The sequence below is a fragment of the Puma concolor genome, chromosome D1 (genome assembly GCF_028749965.1).
Source record: "Puma concolor isolate L17-30 chromosome D1, mPumCon1.1.hap2, whole genome shotgun sequence".
Lineage (NCBI taxonomy): Eukaryota > Metazoa > Chordata > Mammalia > Carnivora > Felidae > Puma > Puma concolor.
Window position 1 is genome coordinate 41,468,178 of NC_141676.1, and position 25,325 is coordinate 41,493,502.

At 37.1% G+C, this 25,325-nt stretch overlaps 1 protein-coding gene across 2 annotated transcripts in view; it reads right to left on the reverse strand.

Moving 5' to 3' along the window:
* Nucleotides 1-25,325, reverse strand: part of LOC112865086 (L-lactate dehydrogenase C chain) — a 41,673-nt gene that overhangs the window by 8,367 nt on the left and 7,981 nt on the right. For both annotated transcript variants that reach the window (XM_025928119.2, XM_086677838.1), the window contains exons 3-6: nucleotides 23,950-24,067; nucleotides 15,277-15,450; nucleotides 2,898-3,071; nucleotides 2,010-2,127 (exon numbers count right to left, since the gene is read on the reverse strand). In XM_025928119.2, coding sequence (XP_025783904.1) covers nucleotides 2,010-2,127; nucleotides 2,898-3,071; nucleotides 15,277-15,450; nucleotides 23,950-24,067 — 584 coding nt within the window. The remainder of the gene's footprint in view (nucleotides 1-2,009; nucleotides 2,128-2,897; nucleotides 3,072-15,276; nucleotides 15,451-23,949; nucleotides 24,068-25,325) is intronic.

Here is a 25,325-nt window from a genome sequence, read left to right on the forward strand (position 1 = left end):
TTGAAAATAGAATAGTTAAATATATAATCCTTTAGTTGTCATTAACCATCCTAATGAAAATAAAACTGCTGGCATAAAAAGAAGTAGGCAAAGTGAGCATACAGAACAAGCATTTTTAAGCTATTATATTAAGACAAAAACTAATTGCTCTATTGGAAACCTGGAAGGACATCCTATTAAATCATGATGTTATTACCCTACAATCGGTTAGGCACTAGAAAATCAGAGGCTATGACATAAAAGTGGTAAGTTGTTTTTAGATAAGTACTAGCAGTATCTCAGGATTCTTTATAATTATAGATCCTTTGCTAAATGACCAAGGGGCAAATAATTTAATTTGGACACTGCATTATTGAGAGGACTAACTGGAATAAGTACTGATCTGTAATATGTTGCAGTATTTGGTTTTTAAATCACGCAGGACTTCAGTGGAAAAGGTGGTCTTAATCATTATTCCCTTATAGCAACAGTGTTTCAAATTGAACATTCCCTGGGGTACGATGATTAGGAATTTGGTAGACAAAGACTAACACTGTAACATCCCTGTAAGAAGTAGATGGGCTGCTCCATGACACTTGGAAACCAGTATTGGCTAAAACATATTCCTTAGGGCATGGGTTGTGGTTCTGCCTCTGTATCAGATTGATTCCTGAATTTGTTGGGAACTGGCCCTCACTGGCCCCTATATCTAGAAATACATGGCATATGGGTAAGGACACTTGTGTTGAAAAGGGTAGGAAATGATACTGTAGTATTAACATAATTATATGCTAGACATTAACTTAAAAGTGATTTCTAAGGTCTAGAAGTTCTACTAACATGTAACTTGGCTAAAGCATGAGGAAGAATCATGTAAGCTATTAAAGCTGATGTATATGGAGTCAGACACTTCACTTACAAGTAAAATTAGCTAACTTCTGATCATCCGATCAGTTTCATGTTTTTTTCATCAAATCATTTGATAAACACTTAATAATTTCTAAGTACTGTTCTACCTATTTTACTCTACTAACTCATTTACTCTTCATAATAATTTTCTAAGGTAGGTTCTCCTATTATCCCCATTTTAAATATGAAGAAAATGATGTGCAACATTATTTACAATAGCCAAAATATGGAAGCCACCCAAATGCCCATTGATAGATAAATGGATAAAGATGTGGTGAAATATTACACCACAGTGGAATATTACTTAGCCATAAAAAGAATGAAATCGTACCATTTGCAATAACATCGATAAACTTAAAGGGCACTGCTAAGTGAAATAAGACAGAGAAATAGTGATACCATACAATTTCACTTATATGTGGAATATAAACAACAAAACATACAAACAAACAAAAAACAGACTCTTAAGTACAGAGAACAAACTGGTAGTTGCCAGCGAAGAGGTGGGTAGAGGGATGGGTGAAATAAATAAAAGTTATTAATAGATATAAACTCCCAGTTATAAAATAAATAAGTGATGAAGATGAAAAGTACAGCATAGAGAATATAGCCAATAATATTATAATAATGTATGATGACAGATGGTGACTATATCTACTGTGGGAGCACTAAGTAATACATAGAAATGTCAGTCAATATCAGCATGTTGTATACCTGAAACTAGTATAACATTGTATGCTAATGAAACATCAATAGAAAAAAAAAAGATGAGGGAACTGAGCTTTTAATATTTTAAATACGTTCTCAATATCACACCACTAATAAATGGTGAAGCCAGGTTTCAAGCCTGAGCACCTTGGTTCAAAGTCCATGATCAAAATCACTGTGATATATTACCCTCAAACACAAATGAGTTCTTATAAAATGATAAACAGATTTTCCTTTTGAAAAACAATCCCCAAAGAAAGCTATGCAGAATATAAGTCTAAATTTGGGAATTTCCAAAAAGTTAGAATTCTTTATCTCACAAAAAGCAAAGATCAACCATAGACTTTTTGTGTGTGAATCTTACTCTTAAAACTGATTATTAAGGCACTGAGACACTGAATGAGTACTGTTACCTTTCAATAACTTGTTTATGGATATTTTTCCATTGGTCTTTGTCTGAATCAGTTCCTAGTTTAGGGTCTAGAGTCTTCAGGGCAACACCAGCAACATTCACCCCACTCCATAAGGGCACTAAAAGAAATAGATCTCAGAATAAATTCTTCTTCCCCATACTGTATCAGTTGTTTGAGTTCAATGGGTTTACATTTTAAAGTTAGGTAACTACCTTACACATAATATAAAAATAAGTTTAAGTGGACAAAATAAAGAAATATAAACAAACAAAATTATAAAAATATATTTTTTAATTTTTAAAAATTTATATTTTTTATATTTAAAAATTTATATTTTTTAAAGTGTTAGAAAGATATGTAGAATTATTTTATATTTGTGTGGCATAGAAGGCATTTTAAAGCAAGATGCAAATACAGAATCCACAAAGAAAAGGATTGATAAGGAAATATAAAATATCATAAGCAACTAGACAGAAAAGAGCAACAAATTAATACTACTCAATAGTAACAAAGAGCTGACAGGGAATAACCGTCAACCTAGAATCTCATATCAGTTAAACTGTCATTCAAGAATGGGGTGAAACTAAAACACTTCTGCATAAACAAAACTGACAGGATATACTTCAAGAAAAAAAAAAAAATCTCCAGAGAAGAGAAACACTCATAGACTTTTAAAACAGCTATATGTTACATGCATTGTTTTATGAGAGGTAGCTAAACCCATGAACAGAAGACAAAGTAGAGGAATAGAAAAATACACCAGGGAAATACCAAGCAACTGAAAGTTGTGTAGCTATATTAATATCAGAAAAAAATAGACTTTAAAGAAAATACGTATTATTGTAGATAAGAAGTGTAATTACATAATGGTAATAGGTTTATACTTACCACTAGAATCACCATGTTCTCCAATAATCCAACCATGGCAGCTTGTGGGATGAACACCCAACTTCTCCCCAATTAGGTAACGGAAACGGGCAGAGTCTAGATTACAACCACTTCCAATTACCCGAGTTGCAGGTAAGCCACTTAGCTTCCAGACCACATATGTCAAAATATCCACTAGAAGGAACAATTTGTTAGAAAAAAAATAATAGTAACTTCGTTCTACAATTTGCTTTTCTGAATAAATGGTCATAAAATCAAATACAGATTCATTACAGAGTTCAAAGCAAAGCAAGTCAACAAAGAAATTAGGAAGGATTATCTCCCATACAGATTTTTAAAAGGTTAAATTACTCACAATCAGAATTTTAAAACAAAAAAAAAAATCTCCTTTTGAGATAAAGCATGTACCTGTCTGTGTGTTTAATAATCAGTCAATTAATTTTACCTCCTTAACTACACTTAAATTTCTCCTTTCCTTCACCAGCCTCATCTAATCTATCAGCATCTCCTACCCAGAATAAGGCCACATGCATGACCAGGGTCATATGCAGATGTGAACATACTCAGAAAAAAATGTGAGAAGATCCTAAGCTTTAGCCCCATCTGTCTTTGAGGCTTTGTGCAAACAGGAAGTGAAGGTTAAGCCACAGTTGTAAACTGCCAGGCTTAGTGTTGAGGGCATGCCCTAGCATGCACACAGAGCCCTCCAGCAAGGACTGGGAGATATTTTTTGGTTTGAAAACTGCAGAGAGCAAGATGGAATCACTCGTGTCAAGGAGTGATGGGCAGTGCAGCCAAGACCAGACATCACAGAGACCAGCACCAGCTGATGACGCACTCAGAACTGATAACCAGCAGAAACAGAGGAGATATGCAAAGGCCCAAGAGTGATTAAATCATTTTAAAAGGTGAGGATTTTTGCAGCAAACTGTCAGACTCCTTAGACACTGACCCCTCTATGTCTGATCACTTCAAAAAGGGAGCTGCCACCAAAGGTTGTGCCTGATTGATCTTTGAACAGAACAGACATCCTTTGCTGCTTGAACATAATAAACATTAAACTCCAACAGCTGACCTGGACTGGACCAAGGCCTTATCTCAACTGTGCACCCACAGACTGACTTCCCATTTGGTTTGTTAGCCTCCTACCCCTATTCTATCTTGTCTGTTGTGTGACTTGTGCTTTGCTTTGTGTGACATACAAGAAGCCAAGTTAAACATGTGAATGTCATCAAGTCTGGAATCCTGAACCTGCTTTATAATTACATTAACCCTGCTTTATGACTGAATAAAGCTGACATTGTGGAAAGACACAACCCACGTGTGCCTTCATAGCATGTTCATGACAAGAACTTTAAGGAAAGTTCTGTTCGAACATCAGCTGACCACCAAACGAATGTATGTGGCCTACGACTACTGTGGCCATGTACAACAAGGAATATAGCCCTTACAAAATTAATTCATAAAAGTCATGAAACAAACTACTACAACAAGCATCAACAAAAGCAAACTCTGAAAGGGGAGAGTTTGATTTGCAGTTTATAATTATTATATTATAATATATAATATATATTATTATATTATTATATATATAATATATTATAGTATATTATTATAATTTTTTTGGCTTTTGGGTTGGGGCACCTGGGCGGCTCAGTCGGTTAAGCATCCGACTTTGGCTCAGGTCATGATCTCGTGGCCCATGAGTTCAAGCCCCATGTCGGGCTCTGTGCTGACAGCTCAGAGCTTGGAACCTGCTTCAGATTCTGTGTCCCCCTCTTTCTCTGCCCCTCCCCCACTCACACTCTATCTTGCTCTCTCAAAAATAAATGTTAAAAAAAATAATTTTTTGCCTTTTTAAGTTTTTATTTTAATTCCAGTTAGCATACAGTGTTATATTAGTTTCAGGTGTACAATATAAAGATTCAATAACTGCATACATCACCTGGTGCTCATCACAAGTGCCCTCCTTAATCCCCATCACATATTTAACTGATTCCCCCAACCCGCCTCCTGTCTGGTAACCATCAGTTTGTTTTCAATTGATGGTTTCAACTAAACCAATGTCTAGTTTTCAACAAAAATTATGAGGCACCAAATGAAACAAATAAGTATAGACAATACAAAGGAAAAGAAGCAATCAACAGAAACTGTTCCTAAAGTACCCCAGACTTTAAACAACTAACCTATCTTCAAACCCACTGGTTCTTTCCTCTGCCTTCTCCATCTATTGTTGGGCCATCTAGTGAATTTTCATTTCAGTTAACTTTTCAACTTCAGAATTTCTATTTTATTTCCTTTTTACAATTTCTTTTTTTTATTTTTTAAAAATTTTTTTTTTTTCTCAACGTTTTTATTTATTTTTGGGACAGAGAGAGACAGAGCATGAACGGGGGAGGGGCAGAGAGAGAGGGAGACACAGAATCGGAAACAGGCTCCAGGCTCTGAGCCATCAGCCCAGAGCCCGATGCGGGGCTCGAACTCACAGACCGCGAGATCGTGACCTGGCTGAAGTCGGACGCTTAACCGACTGCGCCACCCAGGCGCCCCTCCTTTTTACAATTTCTATTTATTAATATTTCTTATTTGGTGAGACTTCAGCCTCATATGTCCTTTAGTTCTTTAGACATGGCTTGCTTTAGCTGTAAATATATTTAAAATGGTTGGTTTAAAGTATTTGTCCACTGGGATGCCTGGATGGCTCAGTCAGTTATGTGTCCAACTCTTGGTTTCGGCTCAGGTCATGATCTCATGGTTTGTTGGATGGAGCCCCGCATTGGGCTCTGTGCTAACAGTGCAGAGCCTGCTTGGGATTCTCTCTCTCCCTTTCTCTCTCTGCCCCTCCCCTGCTCTCTCTCTCTCTCTCAGAATAAATAAACTTAAACAAAAATGAAGTATTTGTCTGGTAAATCTTCGTCAATTATTATGGCCTGAACTTCCAGCACAATGTTGAATACAAGTCGTGAAACCAGGCATCTTGTCTTATTCTTAATCTTAGAGAGAAATATTTCACTCTTTCACTATTGAGTATGATGCTAGCTGTGGGTTTTTCAAGTTGAAGAAATTTCCTCCTACTCATACTTTACTGATTCTTTTTTTAAATCATGATTGGGTGTTGAACTTTGTGATACATTTTTCTGCATTTATTACCGCTCTAATCATTATGTAATATCCTTCTTTGTCTCTAGTAACAATTTTTGTGTGAAAGTCTAATTTCTCTGGTATCAGTATAGCCACTCCAGCTCTCTTTTGGTTCCTGTGTATACGAAATATTTTTTCCATCCTTTTACTTTCACCTTACTGTGTCATTAAATCTAAAGTGAACCACTTGCAATTAGGCAAGAAAAAGAAATAAAAACCAAATTGGAAAGGAAGAAGTAAAACTATTTCTACTTGCAGATGACATGATCTTATATATAGAAAAGCCTAAAAATCCACAGACACACACGCTCACAAACTATTAGAGCTGATAAATGAATTCAATAAAGTTGCAGGATACAAGACAACACTCAAAAATCACTTGTATTTCTAGGGGTACCTGGGTGGCTCAGTTGGTTAAGCATCCGACTTCGGCTCAGGTCATGATCTCACAGCTCATGAATTCAAGCCCCGCATTGGGCTCTACACTGACAGCTCAGCCCTATCAAAATTCCAATGATCTTTTTTTGTGGAAATGAAAACAAAAATCCTAAAATGCATACGAAATTACATAGGGCCCCAAATAGTGAAAACAATTATGAAAAAGAATAACACAGCTGAAGAACTCACATTCTGACTTCAAAACTTAACTACAGAGCTACAGTAATCAAAACACTATGATATTGGCACAAGGAGAGACATATCAATCAATGGAACACAAGTGACAGTCCAGAAAACCCACTCATATATGGTCAATGAGTTTTAGACAAGAGTGCTAAAACCATTCAATGGGGAAAGAAGAATATTTTCAAAAAATGTGGTTGAGACAAGAGGATATCCACATGCAAAAGAATGAAATTTGACTCTTACCTCACATCATGTACAAAGTTAGTTCCAGATGGCTCAAAGATCTAAATATAAAAGCTAGAAATATAGGGGTAAATCTTCATGACCTTGAATTTGGCAATGATTTCTTAGGTATGACACCAAAAGCATGAGTAACAAAAAGAGAAAAAGATTGGCCTTCACCAAAATTAAATATTTTTATGTACAAAGTACACTATCGAGAAAGCAAAAAGACAATCCATGGAACGGAAGAATACATTTAAATCACAGATCTGATAAGAGTCCTATAGCCAGATATATAAAGAACTCGTATAAAAAGCAAACAACCCAATTTAAAAATGAGGAAAGAACTTGAATAGATGTTTCTCCAAGAAAATATACAAATGGCCAACAAGCATTGAAAACATGCTCAAGGGGCACCTGGATGGCTCAGTCAGTTGAGCGTCCAACTTCAGCTCAGGTCATGATCTTGCGGTTCATGGGTTTGAGCCCTGCATTGGGCTCACTGCTGTCAGCCTGTCAGCACAGACCCTGCTGCAGATCCTCTGTCCCCTTCTCCATACCCCTCCCCCTGCTGTGCTCTCTCAAAAATAAATAAATACAAAAAAAAAAAAAAAAGGAAAGATGCCCAACATCATTAGGCACTAGGGAAATGCAAATCAAAACCACGATGAGATACCACTTCACATCCACTCAAATAGCTAAAATAAAAAATTTAGAAAATAACAAGTATTGGGGTGCCTGGGTAGCTCAGTTGATTGAGCGTCCAACTTCAGCTCGGGTCATGATCTCATGGTTTATGAGATCCAGCTCACTGCCGTCAGCACAGAGCCAGCTTCAGATCCTCTGTCCCCCTCTTTCTCTGCCTCTCCCCTGCTCATGCTCTCTCTCTTTCTCAAAAATAAATAAACAGTAAAAAAAAGAAAATAACAAGTGCTGGTGGGGATATGGACAATGGGAACATTTACACACTGCTGATGGGAATGTAAAATAGTACAGCTACCAAGAAAAAAGCTTGGCAGTTACTAATTAACATAGAATTATCATAAGACCCAGGATTGATCGATTGATTTCTTTCTTTCTTTCTTCTTTTCAGAGAGAGAGAGAGAGAGAGAGAGCGCACGCACATGTACGCAAGAGGGAGAAGGAGACAGAAAATCTTAAGCAGGCTCCATGACCGGCACGGGAGCCAATGGGGGGCTCAATCCCACAACTGTGAGATCATGACCCCAGCCAAAATCAAGGGGCAGATGCTCAACCAACTAAGCTACCCAGGCACCCCCATATGACCCAGTGTTTCTACTCCTAGAGATATATGCAGGTGTTCAAACAAAAATTGTACATGAATATTCCTAACATCACTATTCACAATAGCCAAAAGGTAAAAACAATTCAAATGTCCATCAGCTGATAAATGGATAAATGGAATGTGATATATTACACAGTGGAATATTTTCAGTCATAAAAAGTATTGGTGCATACCACAATATGGATGAACCTTGAAAACATTATTAAATTAAAGAAGCGATACTTTTACAAAAGGACACATTGGATGATCCCATTTATATTAAATATCCAAAAGAGGCAAAACTATAGATACAGAAAGCAAATTAGTGGTTGCCAGGAATGGAGAGAGGAAGGAATGAGAAGTGACTATTTAAAGGCACAAAGTTTCCATTTAGGGTGATAAAGAAGCTTGAGCATTAGACGGTGGTAGTGGTTGCACAAAATAAACTTCACTTAATGTACTTAATGCCACTGAATTACACACTTTAAAATGGTTAAAATGGTAACATTTATGTTATATGTATTTTGCCATGATAAAAAATAGACTTTACCTCAAAAATTATTACTAGAGACAAAGAAAGACATTACACAATGATAAAAGGGTCAACTGAGGCAGAAAAAAAGCATTTGACAAAATTCAACACCCATTCACGATTAAAAAAAAAAAACTCTCTGGAGTGCCTGGGTGGCTCAGTCAGTTAAGCCCCACTCTTGATTGTGGCTCAGGTCATGATCTCACGGTTCATGAGATTCAGCCCTGCGTCGGGCTCTGTGCTGACAGCACAGAACTTGCTTGGAATTCTCTCTCCCCCTCTCTCTCTGCCCCTTCCCCATTTGTGCAAGCGCTCTCTCTCTCTCTCTCTCTCTCTCTCTCTCAGAAATAAGTAAATAAACTTACAAAAACCATAATGCTACTGGAATGACTAAAATTGAGGAGACTGACAATACAAAATGTCGGCAAGGATGTGGAGCACGTAGAACACTCTTAGAGTGCTTACAGGAATGTAAACTGGGATAACCACTTTGGAAAACCGTTTGGCAGCTTCAACAGAGTTAAGCATATACCTACCATATAAGCCATTTATTTTACTCCCATGTATTTACCCAGAGAAATGATGACATACACCCATGAAAATTCTTGTTTACAAGTGTTTCCAGCAGCTTTATTCATAATACCTAAAAACTGGAAAAACCTAAATATCTACCAATGGATAAATGGATAGGAATGGATAAACAAAAAAGGATTTAAAATTATTTAAAAAAAAAAAACCACTTTCCAGCAGTAAAAAAAAGAAAAAAAAAAAGAACAGAACACCAATACCAAGCTACATGGATGAATCACAAAATAATCATGCTGGGTGAGAGAAAACAGACCAAAAAAAAGGCTACATTTGGTATGATTCCATTATATGAGATTCCAGAAAACGGGGCCAGAGGTGGAATAAAGGATGGACTGCAAAGGGGCACAAGAAAAGCTTTGGAGGTAATGGAAATGTACTTACCTTGATTATGGTGGTGGTTTCATGAGTGATTATATCTATCAACATTCACTGTGGAATGATATCAGCAATACAGCCAAATAAGACATACCTCACTCACCACCCAACCCTCAAAATGACAATCTGGCATCCACGCATGGACAAAAGTGCCTCTGTTGGAGCTGTGTGATCCAGCATCATGCACCAAAGAACCCAGAAGGAGACGTGCCTGTCAGGCATGTAATAGGCAAAGGGGCCTCAGTCCCAGCTGTGGACCCTGCAATGGCCCATGAGCCAGCTCTAGCCCCACTCTGCTCAAGTTCAGGAGCTCCTGGAAAACAATGTCTTAGACAATCCACCCACCTACAGGAGAGCCTTTGTGGAAGTTCAGGGTTCTAGCTGAGAAGTCCCGGCACACCACTGGGGCAAAATAATATGAGTTTGGATGTATTGGAGAGGGTAAGAGAAACAGTTTGACTTTACTTGCCTCACTCCTCCCCTGAGGTAGAAGAACTCACTGCTAAAAGAGATCTTAGCCCATAATTTCTCCCACAGATGAAAGTCAGAGTGTGTGAGTAAGCATCTACCTTCACTAGCTAGGCAGGCTGCTGCCAAAGAAGCCCATCTCTCTCTCACCCCATCCAGAGTATTGAGTCATGAGCTGTCTGACTGAGGAATGAGAAAAAGCTAAAAGTGGCAGACAGGACTCTCATAGGGGCATTATAGGACGTAGATCCCACTAAATGTGTTGTAGACTCTATCAGGAAGACTGCCCCCGGGCCACTGGGGATGCCTTGCTAGTGGACTCCCCTATTTAACCCACAGGCAACCCTAGCATTCCATACACTCACCCCACAGGCCCCCACACTGTGGCTTGCTCCCTGTATGCACTCTCACTGACAAGAGTGAGCGTTGTCAAACAGCTAGTGAGCACAGGCAGAAAGCTGGTCTGGATCTGTGGGTCAGAAAGAGACTGCAAACTTCAGCTTAAGCTACAAAAACCCCCCAACAAACAAAAGTCCGTGACCAGATGGCTTCACAGGCAAATTCTACCAACATTTAGAGAAAAGTTAATATCCATTCTTCTCACACTATTCCAAAAAAATAGAAAAGGAAGGAAAACATCCAAATTCATCCTGTGAGGCCAGTATTACCCTAATACCAAAACCAGATAAAAACATCACTTAAAAAGAGAGCTATAGGCCAATATCCCTGATGAACATAGATGCAAAAGTTCTCAATAAAATACTAGCAAACCGAATCCAGCAATACATTAAAAACATAATTCACCACGATCAAGTGAGATTTATTCCTGGGTTGCAAGGGTGGTTCAATATTTGCAAAGTAATCAAAATGATACATCACATTAATAAAAGAAAGGATAAGAACCATATGATCACTTCAACAGATTCAGAAAAAGCATTTGACCAAGTACAACACCCATTCATGATAAAACCCCTCAACCAAGTAGGCTTAGAGGGAACATATCTCAACATAATAAAGGCCATATAAGAAAAACACACAGCTAATATAATCCTCAAAGGGGAAAAACTGGGAGCTTTTCCTCTATGGTCAGGAACAAGACAAGGATGCCCACTCTCACCACTTTTATTCAACATGGTACTGGAAGTCCTAGCCACAGTAATCAGACAACAAAAGGAAATAAAAGGCATCCAGATCAGCAAGGAAAAAGAGAAACTTTCACTATTTGCACATAACATGATACTATACATGGAAAACCTCAAAGAATACACACACACACACACCACCACCACCACCACCACCAACAACAACAACAACAACAACAAAACAAAAAACTGCTAGAACAGATAAATGAATTCAGTAAAGTTACAGGATACAAAATCAACATACAGAAATCTGCTACATTTCTATATACCAATAATGAAGCAGCAGAAAGATAAACTAAGGAATCAATCCTTGCACTTTACACTTGCATCAAAAATAATAAGATACCTAGGAATAGACCTAACCAAAGAGATGAAAGGCCTCTACTCAAAACACTGATGGAAGAAACTGAATATGATACAAAGAAGTGGAAAGATATTCGCTGCTCATAGATTGGAAGAAAAAATATTGTTAAAATGTCTATACTCCCCAAAGCAATCTACACATTTAATGCAATCCCTATCAAAATACCAAGATCATTTTTCACAGAGTTAGAACAAACCATAGTAAAATTTGTATGGAACCACAAAAGATCCTGAATAGCCAAAGCAACCCTGAAAAGGAAAAGCAAAGCTGGAGACATCATAATTCTGGACTTCAAGTTATATTACAAAGCTGTAGTGATCAAAATGGTATGGTACTGGCACAAAAATAGATACATAGATCAATGGAACAGAATAGAAAACCCAGAAATATACCCAAAACTATACGGTCAATTCATCTTTGACAAAGCTAGAAAGAATATCCAATGGGAAAAAGACTGTCTCTTCAACAAATGGTGCTGGGAAAACTAGACAGCTACATGCAAAAGAATGAAACTGGACCACTTTCTTACACCATACACATAAATAAACTCAAAATGGATTTAAGTCCTAAATATGAGGCTGGAAACCATTAAAATTCAAGAAGAGAGCAGAGGCAGTGACCACTTTGACATCAGCTATAGCAACTTCTTTCTAGATATGTCTCCTAAGGTAAGGGAAACCAAATCAAAAATAAACTATTGAGACTACATCAAAATACAAAGCTTCTGCATAGTGAAGAAAACAATCAACAAAACTAAAAGGCAGCCTCTGAATGGGTGGAGATATTTGCAAATGATGTATCTGATAAAGGGTTTGTATCCAAAATATATAAAACTCAACACCCAAAAAATGAATTATCCAATTAGAAAATGGGCAGAAGACATGAGCAGGTATTTTTCCAAAGAAGATATTCAGATGGCTAACAGATACATGAAAAGATGCTCATCATCACTTATCACCAGGGAAATGCAAATCAAAAGCACAATGAGATATCATATCACACCTGTTAGAATGGCTAAAATCAAAAACACAAGAACAACAAGTGTTGGCAAGAATGTGGAGAGAGAAGAGCCCCATGTGCTATTGGTGGGAATATAAGTTGGTATGACCAATTTCTTCAAAAATTTAAAGACAGAAACACCATATGGTCCAATAGTTCTGCTATTGGGTATTTATCCAAAGAAAGTGGAAACACTTATTTGAAAAGAAACGCACCCCTATGTTTATTGCAGCAATAGCCAAGATATGGAAGCCAGGTAAATGTCCACCAATAGACAAATGGATAAGGAAAAGACGGCATATAATGGAATATTATACAGCTATAAAGAATGAGATTGTGCTATTTGAGAAAACATGGATGGACCTAGAAGGTATTATGTTAAGTGAAATAAATCAGACTGAAAAACATAAATAAATCAGACTGAATACCATATGATTCCACTCATAAGTGGAATCCAAAAAAAAAAAAATAATAAACAAACAAAAAGCAGAATCAGACCTATAAATACAGAGAATAAACTGATGTTTGCAAAAGGGGAGTGATATGGGGGATTGGGCAAAATGGGTGAAGAGGAGAAAGAGATACAGTCTTCCACTTATGAAATGAATAAGTCATGGGATTAAAAGACACAGCACCAGGGAAAAAAAAGATGTGAGATACACACACACACACATACACACAATTTATATATACAATTTATATACAACATATAAACAATTTAATATTCAGCTACAAGAAAGAAGGAAATCCTGCCATTTGTGATAGCATGGATGGATCTTAAGGGCATTATACTAAGCGAAATAAGTCTGACAGAGAAAGACAAATACTGTATGATGTCACATGTGGAATTAAAAAAGCCAAACTCAAAAACAAAGAGGTGGTTGCCAGGGACTGGGGGAGGAAGAGAAATGGAGAAATGTCAGTCAAAGGATACAAACTTTCAGTTATTAAATGAGTAAGTTCTGAGGATCTACTATATAGCATGGTGACTATAGTTAACGATATGGTATTATATACTTAAAAACTGCTAAGACAGTAGGGGTGCCTGGGTGGCTCAGTCAGTTAAGCATCTGACTCTTGGTTTCAGCTCAGATCATGATCTCACAGTTCATGAGTTCGAGCCCTGCATCCGGCTCTGCGCTCACAGCGTGGAGCCTGCTTAGGATTCTCTCTCTCCTTCTACCTGCCCCTACCCCGCTATCACTGTCTCTGTCTCTCTCTCTCAAAAAAAATAAAAAAACAAAAAAACAAAAACGTTAAGACAGCAAATCTTAAATGTTTTCCCCATAAAAAGGAAATGCTAATTATGTGAGGTAATGGAAGTATTAACTAACACTACTGTGGCAGTCATTTTGCAATATACAAGTATATCAAATCATCATAGTATATATACCTTAAACTTACACATTATAGGTCAATTGTATCTCTTTTTTTTTCAGTAGCTTTATTTTTTTTTATTTTTTTTGAAATTTATTGTCACATTGGTTTCCATACAACACCCAGTGCTCATCCCAAAAGGTGCCCTCCTCAATACCCATCACCCACCCTCCCCTCCCTCCCACCCCCCATCAGCCCTCAGTTTGTTCTCAGTTTTTAAGAGTCTCTTATGCTTTGGCTCTCTCCCACTCTAACCTCTTTTTCTTTTTCTTTTTCCTTCCCATCCCCCATGGGTTTCTGTTAAGTTTCTCAGGATCCACATAAGAGTGAAAACATATGGTATCTGTCTTTCTCTGTATGGCTTATTTCACTTAGCATCACACTCTCCAGTTCCATCCACGTTGCTACAAAGGGCCATATTTCATTCTTTCTCACTGCCACATAGTACTCCATTGTGTATATAACCCACAATTTCTTTATCCATTCATCAGTTGATGGACATTTAGGCTCTTTCCATAATTTGGCTGTTGTTGAGAGTGCTGCTATAAACATTGGGGTACAAGTGTCCCTATGCATCAGTACTCCTGTATCCCTTAGGTAAATTCCTAGCAGTGCTACTGCTGGGTCATAGGGTAGGTCTATTTTTAATTTTTTGAGGAACTTCCACACTGTTTTCCAGAGTGGCTGCACCAATTTGCATTCCCACCAACAGTGCAAGAGGGTTCCCGTTTCTCCACATCCTCTCCAGCATCTATAGTCTCCTGATTTGTTCATTTTGGCCACTCTGACTGGCGTGAGGTGATATCTGAGTGCGGTTTTGATTTGTATTTCCCTGATGAGGAGCGACGTTGAGCATCTTTTCATGTGCCTGTTGGCCACCTGGATGTCTTCTTTAGAGAAGGGTCTGTTCATGTTTTCTGCCCATTTCTTCACTGGATTATTTGTTTTTTAGGTGTGGAGTTTGGTGAGCTCTTTATAGATTTTGGATACTAGCCCTTTGTTTGATATGTCATTTACAAATATCTTTTCCCATTCCATTGGTTGCCTTTTAGTTTTGTTGGTTGTTTCCTTTGCTGTGCAGAAGCTTTTTATCTTCATGAGAGGTCAATTGTATCTCAATAGAGCTAGAAAAAACTTATTGTATTATATACTTTGAATGGGTGCAGTTTATTGTATATAAATGTTACATCAATTAAGTTGCTTTTTAAAAATGCTATGGAAAGATCATCTTGATTCAGTTAAAGGGAGGATAAAAGACTTACCTGGATTTGAAACAATAAGCATCTTACAGTCAGGACTATGATGGACTATGGTAGGAATGATCGATTTCATAATGTTCACATTACGTTGGACCAGGGCAAGGCGACTTTCTCCCTCCTGCTGCCGCGCACCTGCTGTGACAATAACTAATTTGGAGTTTGCAGATACACTGTAATCTAAAAAGGAAACAAAAGGCAATACTTGGATCAAGAATGCCATAATTACTGTGCCTTACTTCTTTAAACGTGTTTGCAGATGAACAGACTTTCCAGACTTTCCAAGGCCAAGGAGGCCTTGTCACTATGACTTACCAGTTCTCACATTTTAAAAAATAATAACAAATCCTACCAACCCATTTAGCCCACATTCTCATTTCTTATTAAGACCTGAGTCGATGTAAGTCAGCTCCCTCTGGTTTCTTAGAAACACCTTATGAAGCTTAGAACTCTGAGAATTCATGTATATGTTTCAGGATTCTAAGGATAAGCATGTATTTATTTCTAATTATTATAAGGGATGAGATTTGAGATCACAGAGAAGTTCTTGATCCACACAAGAAAGTAAACTACTTTATAAGTCTGATGACCAGTCATAAAATTGTTTCACCTATTAAATCCAATGATAATATAATATGATGCTCATTATCCCATACTGGACTTTTAAAAAGTTATTATATACCTGGAAGTTATTTTCCATATGGATATAAAACATTAAATTAAATAAAATCTGTATATCCCATCTCTATTTAAAAAAAAAAAAACTTTAAAAAACTTGTATGCTTTTTTTATTTGTTTGTTTGTTTTTGTTTTTTTAACTAATCTCTACATCCAAGTTGGGGCTTGAACTCATGGCCTCAAGATTAAGAGTCACATGCTCTTCTGACTGAGTCTGCAAGGCAATCCTATACTCTTTTAAAAAAGGAAATCTGCTGGGGCGCCTGGGCGGCTCAGTTGGTTGAGTGTCCAACTTCAGTTCAGGTCACAATCTCTCAGTTTATGGGTTTGAGCCCAGCGTTGGGCTCTGTGCTGACCGTTCAGAGCCTGGAGCCTGCTTCGGATTCTGTGTCTCCCTCTCTCTCTGACCCTCCCCCGTTCATGCTCTGTCTCTCTCTCTCAAAAATAAACATTAAAAAAAAAAAGTCCTCTTCACGCTGCCCTGTTTGATTTTTTTTTTTTTAAAGTCTATTCTTGGACCTTTGAATTTCTAAGTGAATCTTAGAACAAATTTAGTATCTACAACAACAACTGATTTTTTTAGGGTTTTGACTATAGTTGCATATGATCATAATCAATATGAAAAGAATGAACGCCTTACAATACTGAGACTTTTTTGTACAAGGCCTATCTAGTTAGGTATTTAATATTATCCAATAAGGCTGTATTCTTTCCTGTATAAAAGCTCTTAAAGATATTTTGTTAGATATATTCACGTGCACTTCCTATTTTTGAGGAAAACATAAATAATAGCTTTAAATTCTTTTGCTTGTTTTTGACATACGTAAGCACAATGGATTCTTTATTAATAGCTTCATGTCCAGCACCCTCACTAAACGCTTAGTTCTATATGTTGTCTCTGTTATGTTTTTTTTTTCCCATTACCTTCTTTTTTATTCACCCGGTATGTTTTTGTAATTTTACTTCTTCCCCTTTACTAATTTAGAAGTTACACCATTTCTATTCTTTTAAAGGTTGTCACATAAGTTACCATATGTGGGGCACCTGGGTGGCTCAGGTGGTTGAGCGTCTGACTTCGGCTCAGGTCATGATCTCACTGTCTGTGAGTTCGAGCCCTGCATCGGGCTCTGTGCTGACAGCTCCGAGCCTGGAACCTGTTTCAGATTCTGTGTCTCCCTCGCTCTCTGCCCCTCCCCCACTCACACTCTGTCTCTCTCTCCTTCAAAAACAAGTACACATTAAAAAAAAATTTAAAAAAGAAATAAATATAAAAAAATAAAAATTTAAATTAAAAAAATTAAATAAATAAAAGGTTACAATACGCATACTTAACTTATCCAAGTCCAAAGATAATCATCACCTTTCCACCTTCCCTAATGACTGAGGAACTTAGAACACTACTTCATTCATCACTACTACCTTTCATCCCCAGATTTATATGCTATATTTAAAATGTTTTAATCCCATAAGACATTATAGTCTTATACATTTTACATTTATTTAGATTTGTCCTCATTTTTACCATTTTCTGTGCTCTTCATATTTTACATCTCAGACCCGAGATCATTTTTCTTTTGTCTTAAGTATATATTTTTGTGTTTTTATTAGCAAGGTTCTGATGGCAACTATCTCAGTCTTTGTCTGAAAATGTCTTTATTTTAACCTTATTCTTGAAAGATATTTGTGCTATGTAGGGATTCTGGATTGACATTTACTCTCTCTCAGCACATTAAAGATACCATTTCAGGGGCGCTGGATGGCTCAGCTGGTTAAGCGTCTGACTTCAGCTCAGGTCTTGATCTCACAGTTTGTGAGTTTGAGCCCCACATCTGGCTCTCTGTTATCAGCATGGAGCCTGCCTTGGATCTTCTGTCCCCTTTCTCTCTGCCCATCCCCTCCCCCATCTCATTCTCTCTCTCTCAAAAATAAATAAACGTAAAAAAATAAAGATAACATTTCACTGTATTCTGGTTTCGCTGTGCTATTGATGTATCAATTACTCTCTCCCTTTTCTGTAGGTAATTTGTCTAGTGACAATTTTTTCTTTTCTTTGCCTTTAGTGTTCTCTAATTTCACAAGAAATGTGTCTAGGTAGGATTTTATATTTATCCTTCTTGAGATTATTTGGCTTGAATGTATGGGTTGTTTTTCATTAGTTCTCAAAAATCAGGGGTGCCTTAGTGGCTCAGTAGGTTAAGCATCCAACTCTTGATTCCAGCTCAGGTCATGATCTCACAGTTTGTGAGTTTGAGCCCCGCATTGGACTCCACACTGACAGCATGAAGACTGTTTGGGATTCTCTCTCCCTCTCTCTCTGCCCCTCCCCCACTCACATTCTCTCTAAAAAAATTGTACAATCATACTCTCTTCAAATATTTCCTCTGCCCCACTTTTCCAATTAAATGCACATGACACTTTATCCCTCTATCCTGTATGATTCTTAACCTGTCATATTTTCTGCTTCTTGCTGTCTGTGTAATTGCCTTAGACTTATCATTTCTCTCTTCAAATGTATCTGCTCTATTATTAAATCCACTAATTGAGTTTTTTATTTCACTCTATTTAATATTTAGAAGTTATATTTGGCTATTTTAAAATCTGGTGTTTTTTAATAGTTTCCTGTCTTATACTGGTATTTTCAAGCTTGTCCTTTATTTCTTTAAATGGAATAATCATAGTTAACTTATAATTTGTGCTTCATAATTTCAGTATCTGAAATCTATGATGGCCTTTTCTGTTATCTCTGCTGGTTCTTGCTCATGTATTTTCTTTGTAGATTTAATTATTCCTACTGTAAGATGTTCAGGTGGGGGGGGGGGGGCGGATTTTACTTGTGGAGGTTCTTTGAGGCCTGAAATAAAGTGGATTTCTTCCAGAGACTATCTTAAGTCCTAAGACTGCTTGAGGTTTTTTTGGAATTCAGATAAGGGCCAGCTGGTGGCTACAAGTTCTTAGCCACTATTTCCCTCCTTTACTAAAGCAACTGACACACTTGATTTTACTGTCAGTCCCCAGAGGTAGGGAGAAAGGAATTATTTCTAGGTCATCCTTATATTAAGGATTGGCAAATGAGGGCCAGCAAGCCAAATCTGGCTGACCACCTGTTTTAGTAAAAACAAATCTCATTGGAACATAGCCACACCTACTCACACATTGTTGATGGCTGCCTTAGAATTACAATAGCAGAGTTGAGTAAGTTTTCACAGAGACTGTATAGCCCACAAAGCCTAAAATATTTACTATCTGAGCCTTCACAAAAAAGTTTACTAGCGGTGCCGGGGTGGCTCAGTTGGTTGAACCTCTGACTCTTGATTTTGGCTCAGGTCGTGATCTCACAATTAATGAGTTTGATTCCCACATCAGTCTCTGTCCTGACAGCTTGGGATTCTCTTTCTCTTCCCCTCTCTCTGCCCCTTCCCTGCTCTCTCTCTCTCTCTCTCTCAAAATAAATAAATAATTTTTTCAAAAGTTGACTAACTCCTGGTATCCATTGGGGTTCCAGCTTTATGGGGTTACCTCCTATGCAACTCCCCAAATTAAGCTCTGTCTCCAGTCTCCTAAATCCTATGAGACAGTGGAAGCCAAAATTAAAGTTCAGAGTTTGGCTAATGCTAGCTAGTGAAAACTAGCTACAATGCTTGCCCTAACTCTCTAGTTTCCTGACTTCACTCAGTGCCTATCAATTCTTGAAATATTGAAAGGAGTGCTCGCTTCGGCAGCACATATACTAAAATTGAAATATTGAAAGGATTGGTAATTTATTTCTTTCATACTTTATGCAGGAATTTTATTATTTATAGCAAAAATATTGACCCAGGTATTTATCTTGCCACATTAGTAGAAAATAAAGACTGAATGATTTTTTTTTAAGTATTTTAATACGGCAGGATCTCTTTTAACCTGACTCCACTGAACTGATTCAATAGATTTACTGATGTAAAACATATGGACACCCAGGGCACACTGAATACTCTGAACCAGTACATCTCCATAGGGGAGGTCTGTGTACTTCTGTTCATTAGCTGTTACATATCAAGAATTAGTCATGTTTATATCCAAATGTATTTATGCCAATTATCTCTGCTAATTACATAATACAATGTACGTCACCAAAATACAAGTGTGAATGAAATGCATGGTAAAGGTAACCACTATACTCAGGATTGAGACATGAACAGATGTAACACAGAACATATCAACTGAATTGGTAATGTTTTATTATTTCTTGCTAGCTGTTGGATACATTGATGTTTGTTATACTTAAACTCTTTTTATATGTCAAGTACCATAATTAATTTTTTAAAATAATTGTTTCCTTTTTAAAGTTTATTCATTTATTTTGAGAGAGAAAGAGAGTGTGCAAGCAGGAGAGGGGCAGAGGGAGACGGAGAGAGAATCCAAAGCAGGCACCTCACTATCAGCGTGGAGCCAACACAGGACTCAATCTTATAAACCCTGAGATCATGACCTAAGCTGAAATCAAGGGTTGGATGCTTAACCAACTGAGCCACTGAGGTGCCCCTAAATAATTGTTTCTAAGAAAATTAAGTTGAGGAGCGCCTGACTCCTCAACAAAGTGTCCAACTTTGGCTCAGGTCATGATCTCATGATTTATGGATTCAATCCCTGTGTCAGGCTCTGTGCAGACAACTCAGAGCCTGGAGACGACTTCAGATTCTGTGTCTCCTTCTCTCTCTGTGCCCCCCCCCCCCCCCCCGCTCTGTATCTCTCTCAAAAATAAATATTTTAAAAGTTGTAAAAAAAAAAAGGGGGGGGCACCTGGGTAGTTCAGTTGGTTAAGTCTCTGACTTCAGCTCAGGTCATGATCTCACAGTTTATGAGTTCAAGCCCCATGTCAGGTTCTGTGCTGACAGCTCAGAGCCTGGAGCCTGCTTCAGATTCTGTGTCTCCCTCTTTCTCTGCCCCACTCATTGTCTGTCTCTCTCTCTCTGTCTCTGTCTCAAAAATTAAACGTTAAAAAAATTTAAAAACTGTAAAAAAGAAAAAAGAAAATTAAGTTGAATACCTCGGAAAGACATATTAAAATCAAGTTGTTTAAAAATTGTCCTTTTAGGTGAGAGAAATAAAAATGAAGGAAAACAATAAAAATTTAGTAGAGTTTTGTGACTGTTTCATAAATGTCTTCAAGTTAACTGTAGTACTTTAATGAAATTGAAATGATCACTATTGGTGTGCTTTTAAAAAGATACTGCAAAATTCAATTAGCTGAACTATACTCAAATCAGAAAACTAACAAATGAACTTCTAAGTACATTTCCATATTTTAGGTCAACATAAAATGTCTATGATGTTTGTCTTTTTCTGACTGACTTACTTTGCTTAGTATAATACTCTTTAGCTCCATCCATGTCATTGCAAATGGCAAGATTGCATATTTTTTTATGGGTGAGTAATATTACCTTGTATATATATATATCTTCTTTATCCATTCATCAGTTGATGGCTTTTTGGGTTCTTTCCATAATTTGGTTATTGTTGATAATTCTGCCATAAACATCAGGGTGCATGTATCCCTTTGAATTAATATTTTTGTATCCTCTGGGTAAATACCCAGTAGTGCAATTGCTGGAAAGTAGGGTAGTCCTATTTTTAACTTTTTGAAGAAACTCCATACTTTTTTCTAGAGTGGCTGCACCAGTTTGCCTTCCCAGCAACAGTGTAAGAGGGTTGCCCTTACTCCACATCCTCGCCAACACCCATTATTTCTTGTGTTGTTGATTTTAGCCACTCTGACAGGTATAAGCTGATATCTCATTTCAATTCGAATTTCTCTAATGATCAGTGATGTTGAGCATATTTTCATGGGTCTGTTGGCCATCTGTATGCTTTCTTCAGAAAAATGTCTATTCATGTCTTCTGCCTATTTTTGGATTATTTGTTTTTTCAGTGTTGAGTTGTATAAGTTCTTTATATATTTTGGATACTAACCCTTTATCAAATATGTCATTTGCAAATATCTTCTCCCATTCTGTAGGCTGTCTTTTAGTTTTGTCGATTGTTTCCTTTGCTGTGCAGAAGCTTGATTTATTTATTTGTTCAGATTTTGAAGTCATCTCCACACCCAGCATGGGCCTCAAACTCACAATCCTGAGATCAAGAGTCGCATGCTCTACCAACTGAGCCAGCCAGTGCTCCTGCAAGCTTTTTATGTTGATAAAGTCCCAACAGCTTATTTTTGTTCCCCTGTCTCAGAAGATATAGCTAGTAAGAAGTTGCTGCAACTGCTGTCAAAGAGGTTACTGCCTGTGTTCTCCTCTAGGATTTTAATGGTTTCCTGTCCCACATTTAGGTCTTTAATCCATTTTGAGCTTCTTTTTGTGTATGGTGTTAGAAAGTGGTCCAGTTTCATTCTTTTGCATGTTGCTGTCCACTTTTCCCAACACCATTTGTTGAAGAGACGGTCTTTTTTCCATTGGATATTCATTCTTCCTTTGTTAAAGGTTAATTGGCCATATAATTGTGGGGTTATTTCTGGGTTTTCTGTCTACTCCATTGATCTGTGTACCTATTTTTATGCCGGTACCACACTGTTTTAATTACTACTACTTTGTAATATAACTTGAAATCTGGAACTGTGATACCTCCAGTGATGGCTCCTAACACACATTTTTAAATTAAGTAACCACCCTCAGTTCCAATCATGTTAGGTAAGAGGGCTTTAGTAGAAAGTATATCTATTGAATCAGATCACCAAAGAGTGCATTATGCACTTTAGTGTATGATAATTATTTTTCCTAATTCTCTAAGGCTTCTTATTTGGTCAACAGATGATGCTAATGCTAATGGGGCCAAGCTCCCCATTTCCTGTAGTATGGCCTCACACTATACCTTGAAAACTGTTCCTCTATAAACACAAAAAGGAAACCAGGTTAAAGAGTATAGATACGTATATCAACAATATTACAAAAAGTATTCAAGACATAACCTTGGGAAAATGTATAAGATGGAATGACAAGTTTAAAAAGCATTTATTCAGGGGCACCTGGGTGGCTCAGTTGGTTGAGCATCCAACTTTGGCTCAGGTCATGATCTCATGGTTCATGAGTTCAAGTCCCACATTGGGCTCCCTGCTCTCAATGCAGAGCCTATGTCAGATCCTCTCTCCCCCTCTCTCGGCTCCTCCCAAACTGGTACTCTCTCAAAAGTAAATAAACATTTTTTAAAAATAAAAAATAAAAAGCATTGATCTAATATGACATTTACATAAAAACAAATGAATAGGAAAAAGAAACAAAACCATTAACAGGAGAGATTTTGATCTTTTTTTACATTTAAATACTTTTTTCTTATACATTATAAATACTTTATATTTTCCAAGTTTTCTCAAATTTGAATGGAATGTTCTTTTTTTTTAAATTAACCCTTTAAGCAAAAATTAACCTTTTAAACTGTATGTCCTAATGACAGTGGTGCTACTTTTAATTTTATATTTATGAATAGCAATATGGTAAAATTCATTACTCTTTTTTAAAGCTCTGAAAAGAACGCTATAAAATTTTTTTTTTTTTAATTTTTTTTTCAACGTTTTTTATTTATTTTTGGGACAGAGAGAGGCAGAGCATGAACAGGGGAGGGGCAGAGAGAGAGGGAGACACAGAATCGGAAGCAGGCTCCAGGCTCCGAGCCATCAGCCCAGAGCCTGACGCGGGGCTCGAACTCACGGACCGCGAGATGGTGACCTGGCTGAAGTCGGACGCTTAACCGACTGCGCCACCCAGGCGCCCCAGAACGCTATAAAATTAAAACTAACCAGGGCACCTGGGTGGCTCAGTCGGTTAAGCGTCTGATGTTGACTCAGGTCATGATCTCACTGCTGGTGGGTTCAAGCCCCACATCAGGCTCTGTGCTGACAGCTCAGAGCCTAGAGCCTGCTTTGGATTCTGTATCTTCCTCCCTCTCTCTGCCCCTTCCCCACTCATACTCTGTCTCTCTGTCTCTTAAAAAATAAACATTAAAAAATTTTTTTTCATTAAAACTAACCTTTTCCAGAGGTAATCTTTGAAGTATTAAAGAAAAGACTGCCATGCTGAAGATCCATTGTTTCTCCCTTCAATTTGTCCACTGCAACATCAACAAGGGCAAGTTCATCGGCCAAATCCTAAAATACATCAAAGTTTTGAGTAACGTGATCGGAAGAATGTTCCTATTTCAGTTTTAGAAATTTGAGGAAAATTTCTGTGTGGTTACTTCATAATCAAAATAGAGTTATATTTTAGTATAAAAATGATATAAAAATGATAGTTTGTGGATGTGCATAGAGTGACCAGAAGTCAAAGTAAGTGATAGAATGTAGCAAAAATTACTAATTGCTTTGCCTTCATATAATTAAGTTTTTTAGAAGTGGGTTTTTTCTACTTCAGATAATAGTTTTAAAACAATGAAAAGTTATTAAATTTTTTCAAAGGACTTTATTATATTCAACCCTTATGCCCAATTTTTAAATTGGCTGAAGTTGTTTTTAGTATGCATCCTTATGGCCAAAATAGAAAGGTGCTCCCCTGTGGGAACCCACATTTTTATGTGGTTCAGAACAGCACATTTAATGTCAGATCTCCAACCTAGGGGTAGACAGGAATATAACCAGACCCTAGCTCCCAGTCAGCCATGCAATCACAGAGGTAAACAATGAATACACTTACACCATTCTGTTTTTTGCTTTCAGTACCATATTCAATAAATTTTGTGAGATATTCAACACTTTAATACAAAATAGTCTTTGTGTTTCATGGTTTTACCCAACTGTAAGCTAATATAATTGTTCTGAGCATGTTTAAGGTAGGCTAGGCTAAGCTATGATAGGTGGAATAGGTATATTAAATACATTTTCAACTTAGGATGTTTTCAACTTATGATGAGTCTATTGGAATGTAACCTCATCATAAATCCAGGAAGATCTGTACAGTCTTCCTTTTGCTTACTCTAATTTAAATTCAGTTTTACCAAGTGAAACAGAATACGGAACTATATAGAAGGAAAATTTCCCCCCTCAGATTCCAGTGGCTAGATTCCAAAGATGAGTAGTAAGGGAAAGGGATCAAAGTCCCTATTTACTACTGTCTGTCTGACCTTTCTGGAAAACTGTAGATTCTAAAACATACTAAATTATGTGATACACACACACACACACTATATATATATATATATATATATATATATATATATATATATATATATATATATATATATATATATATATATATATAGTCTATGAGGAGGATAAGGAGTTTCACCCAGAAGGATCAAATATCACTTCTAAGCTAACTGATAAGAAAATGAGATCATGTTCATGGATCCAGTTTTTACATTAGTCCATGTATATGTTTGGGTCTGAACAGGAAAACAGAACCCACTCCAAG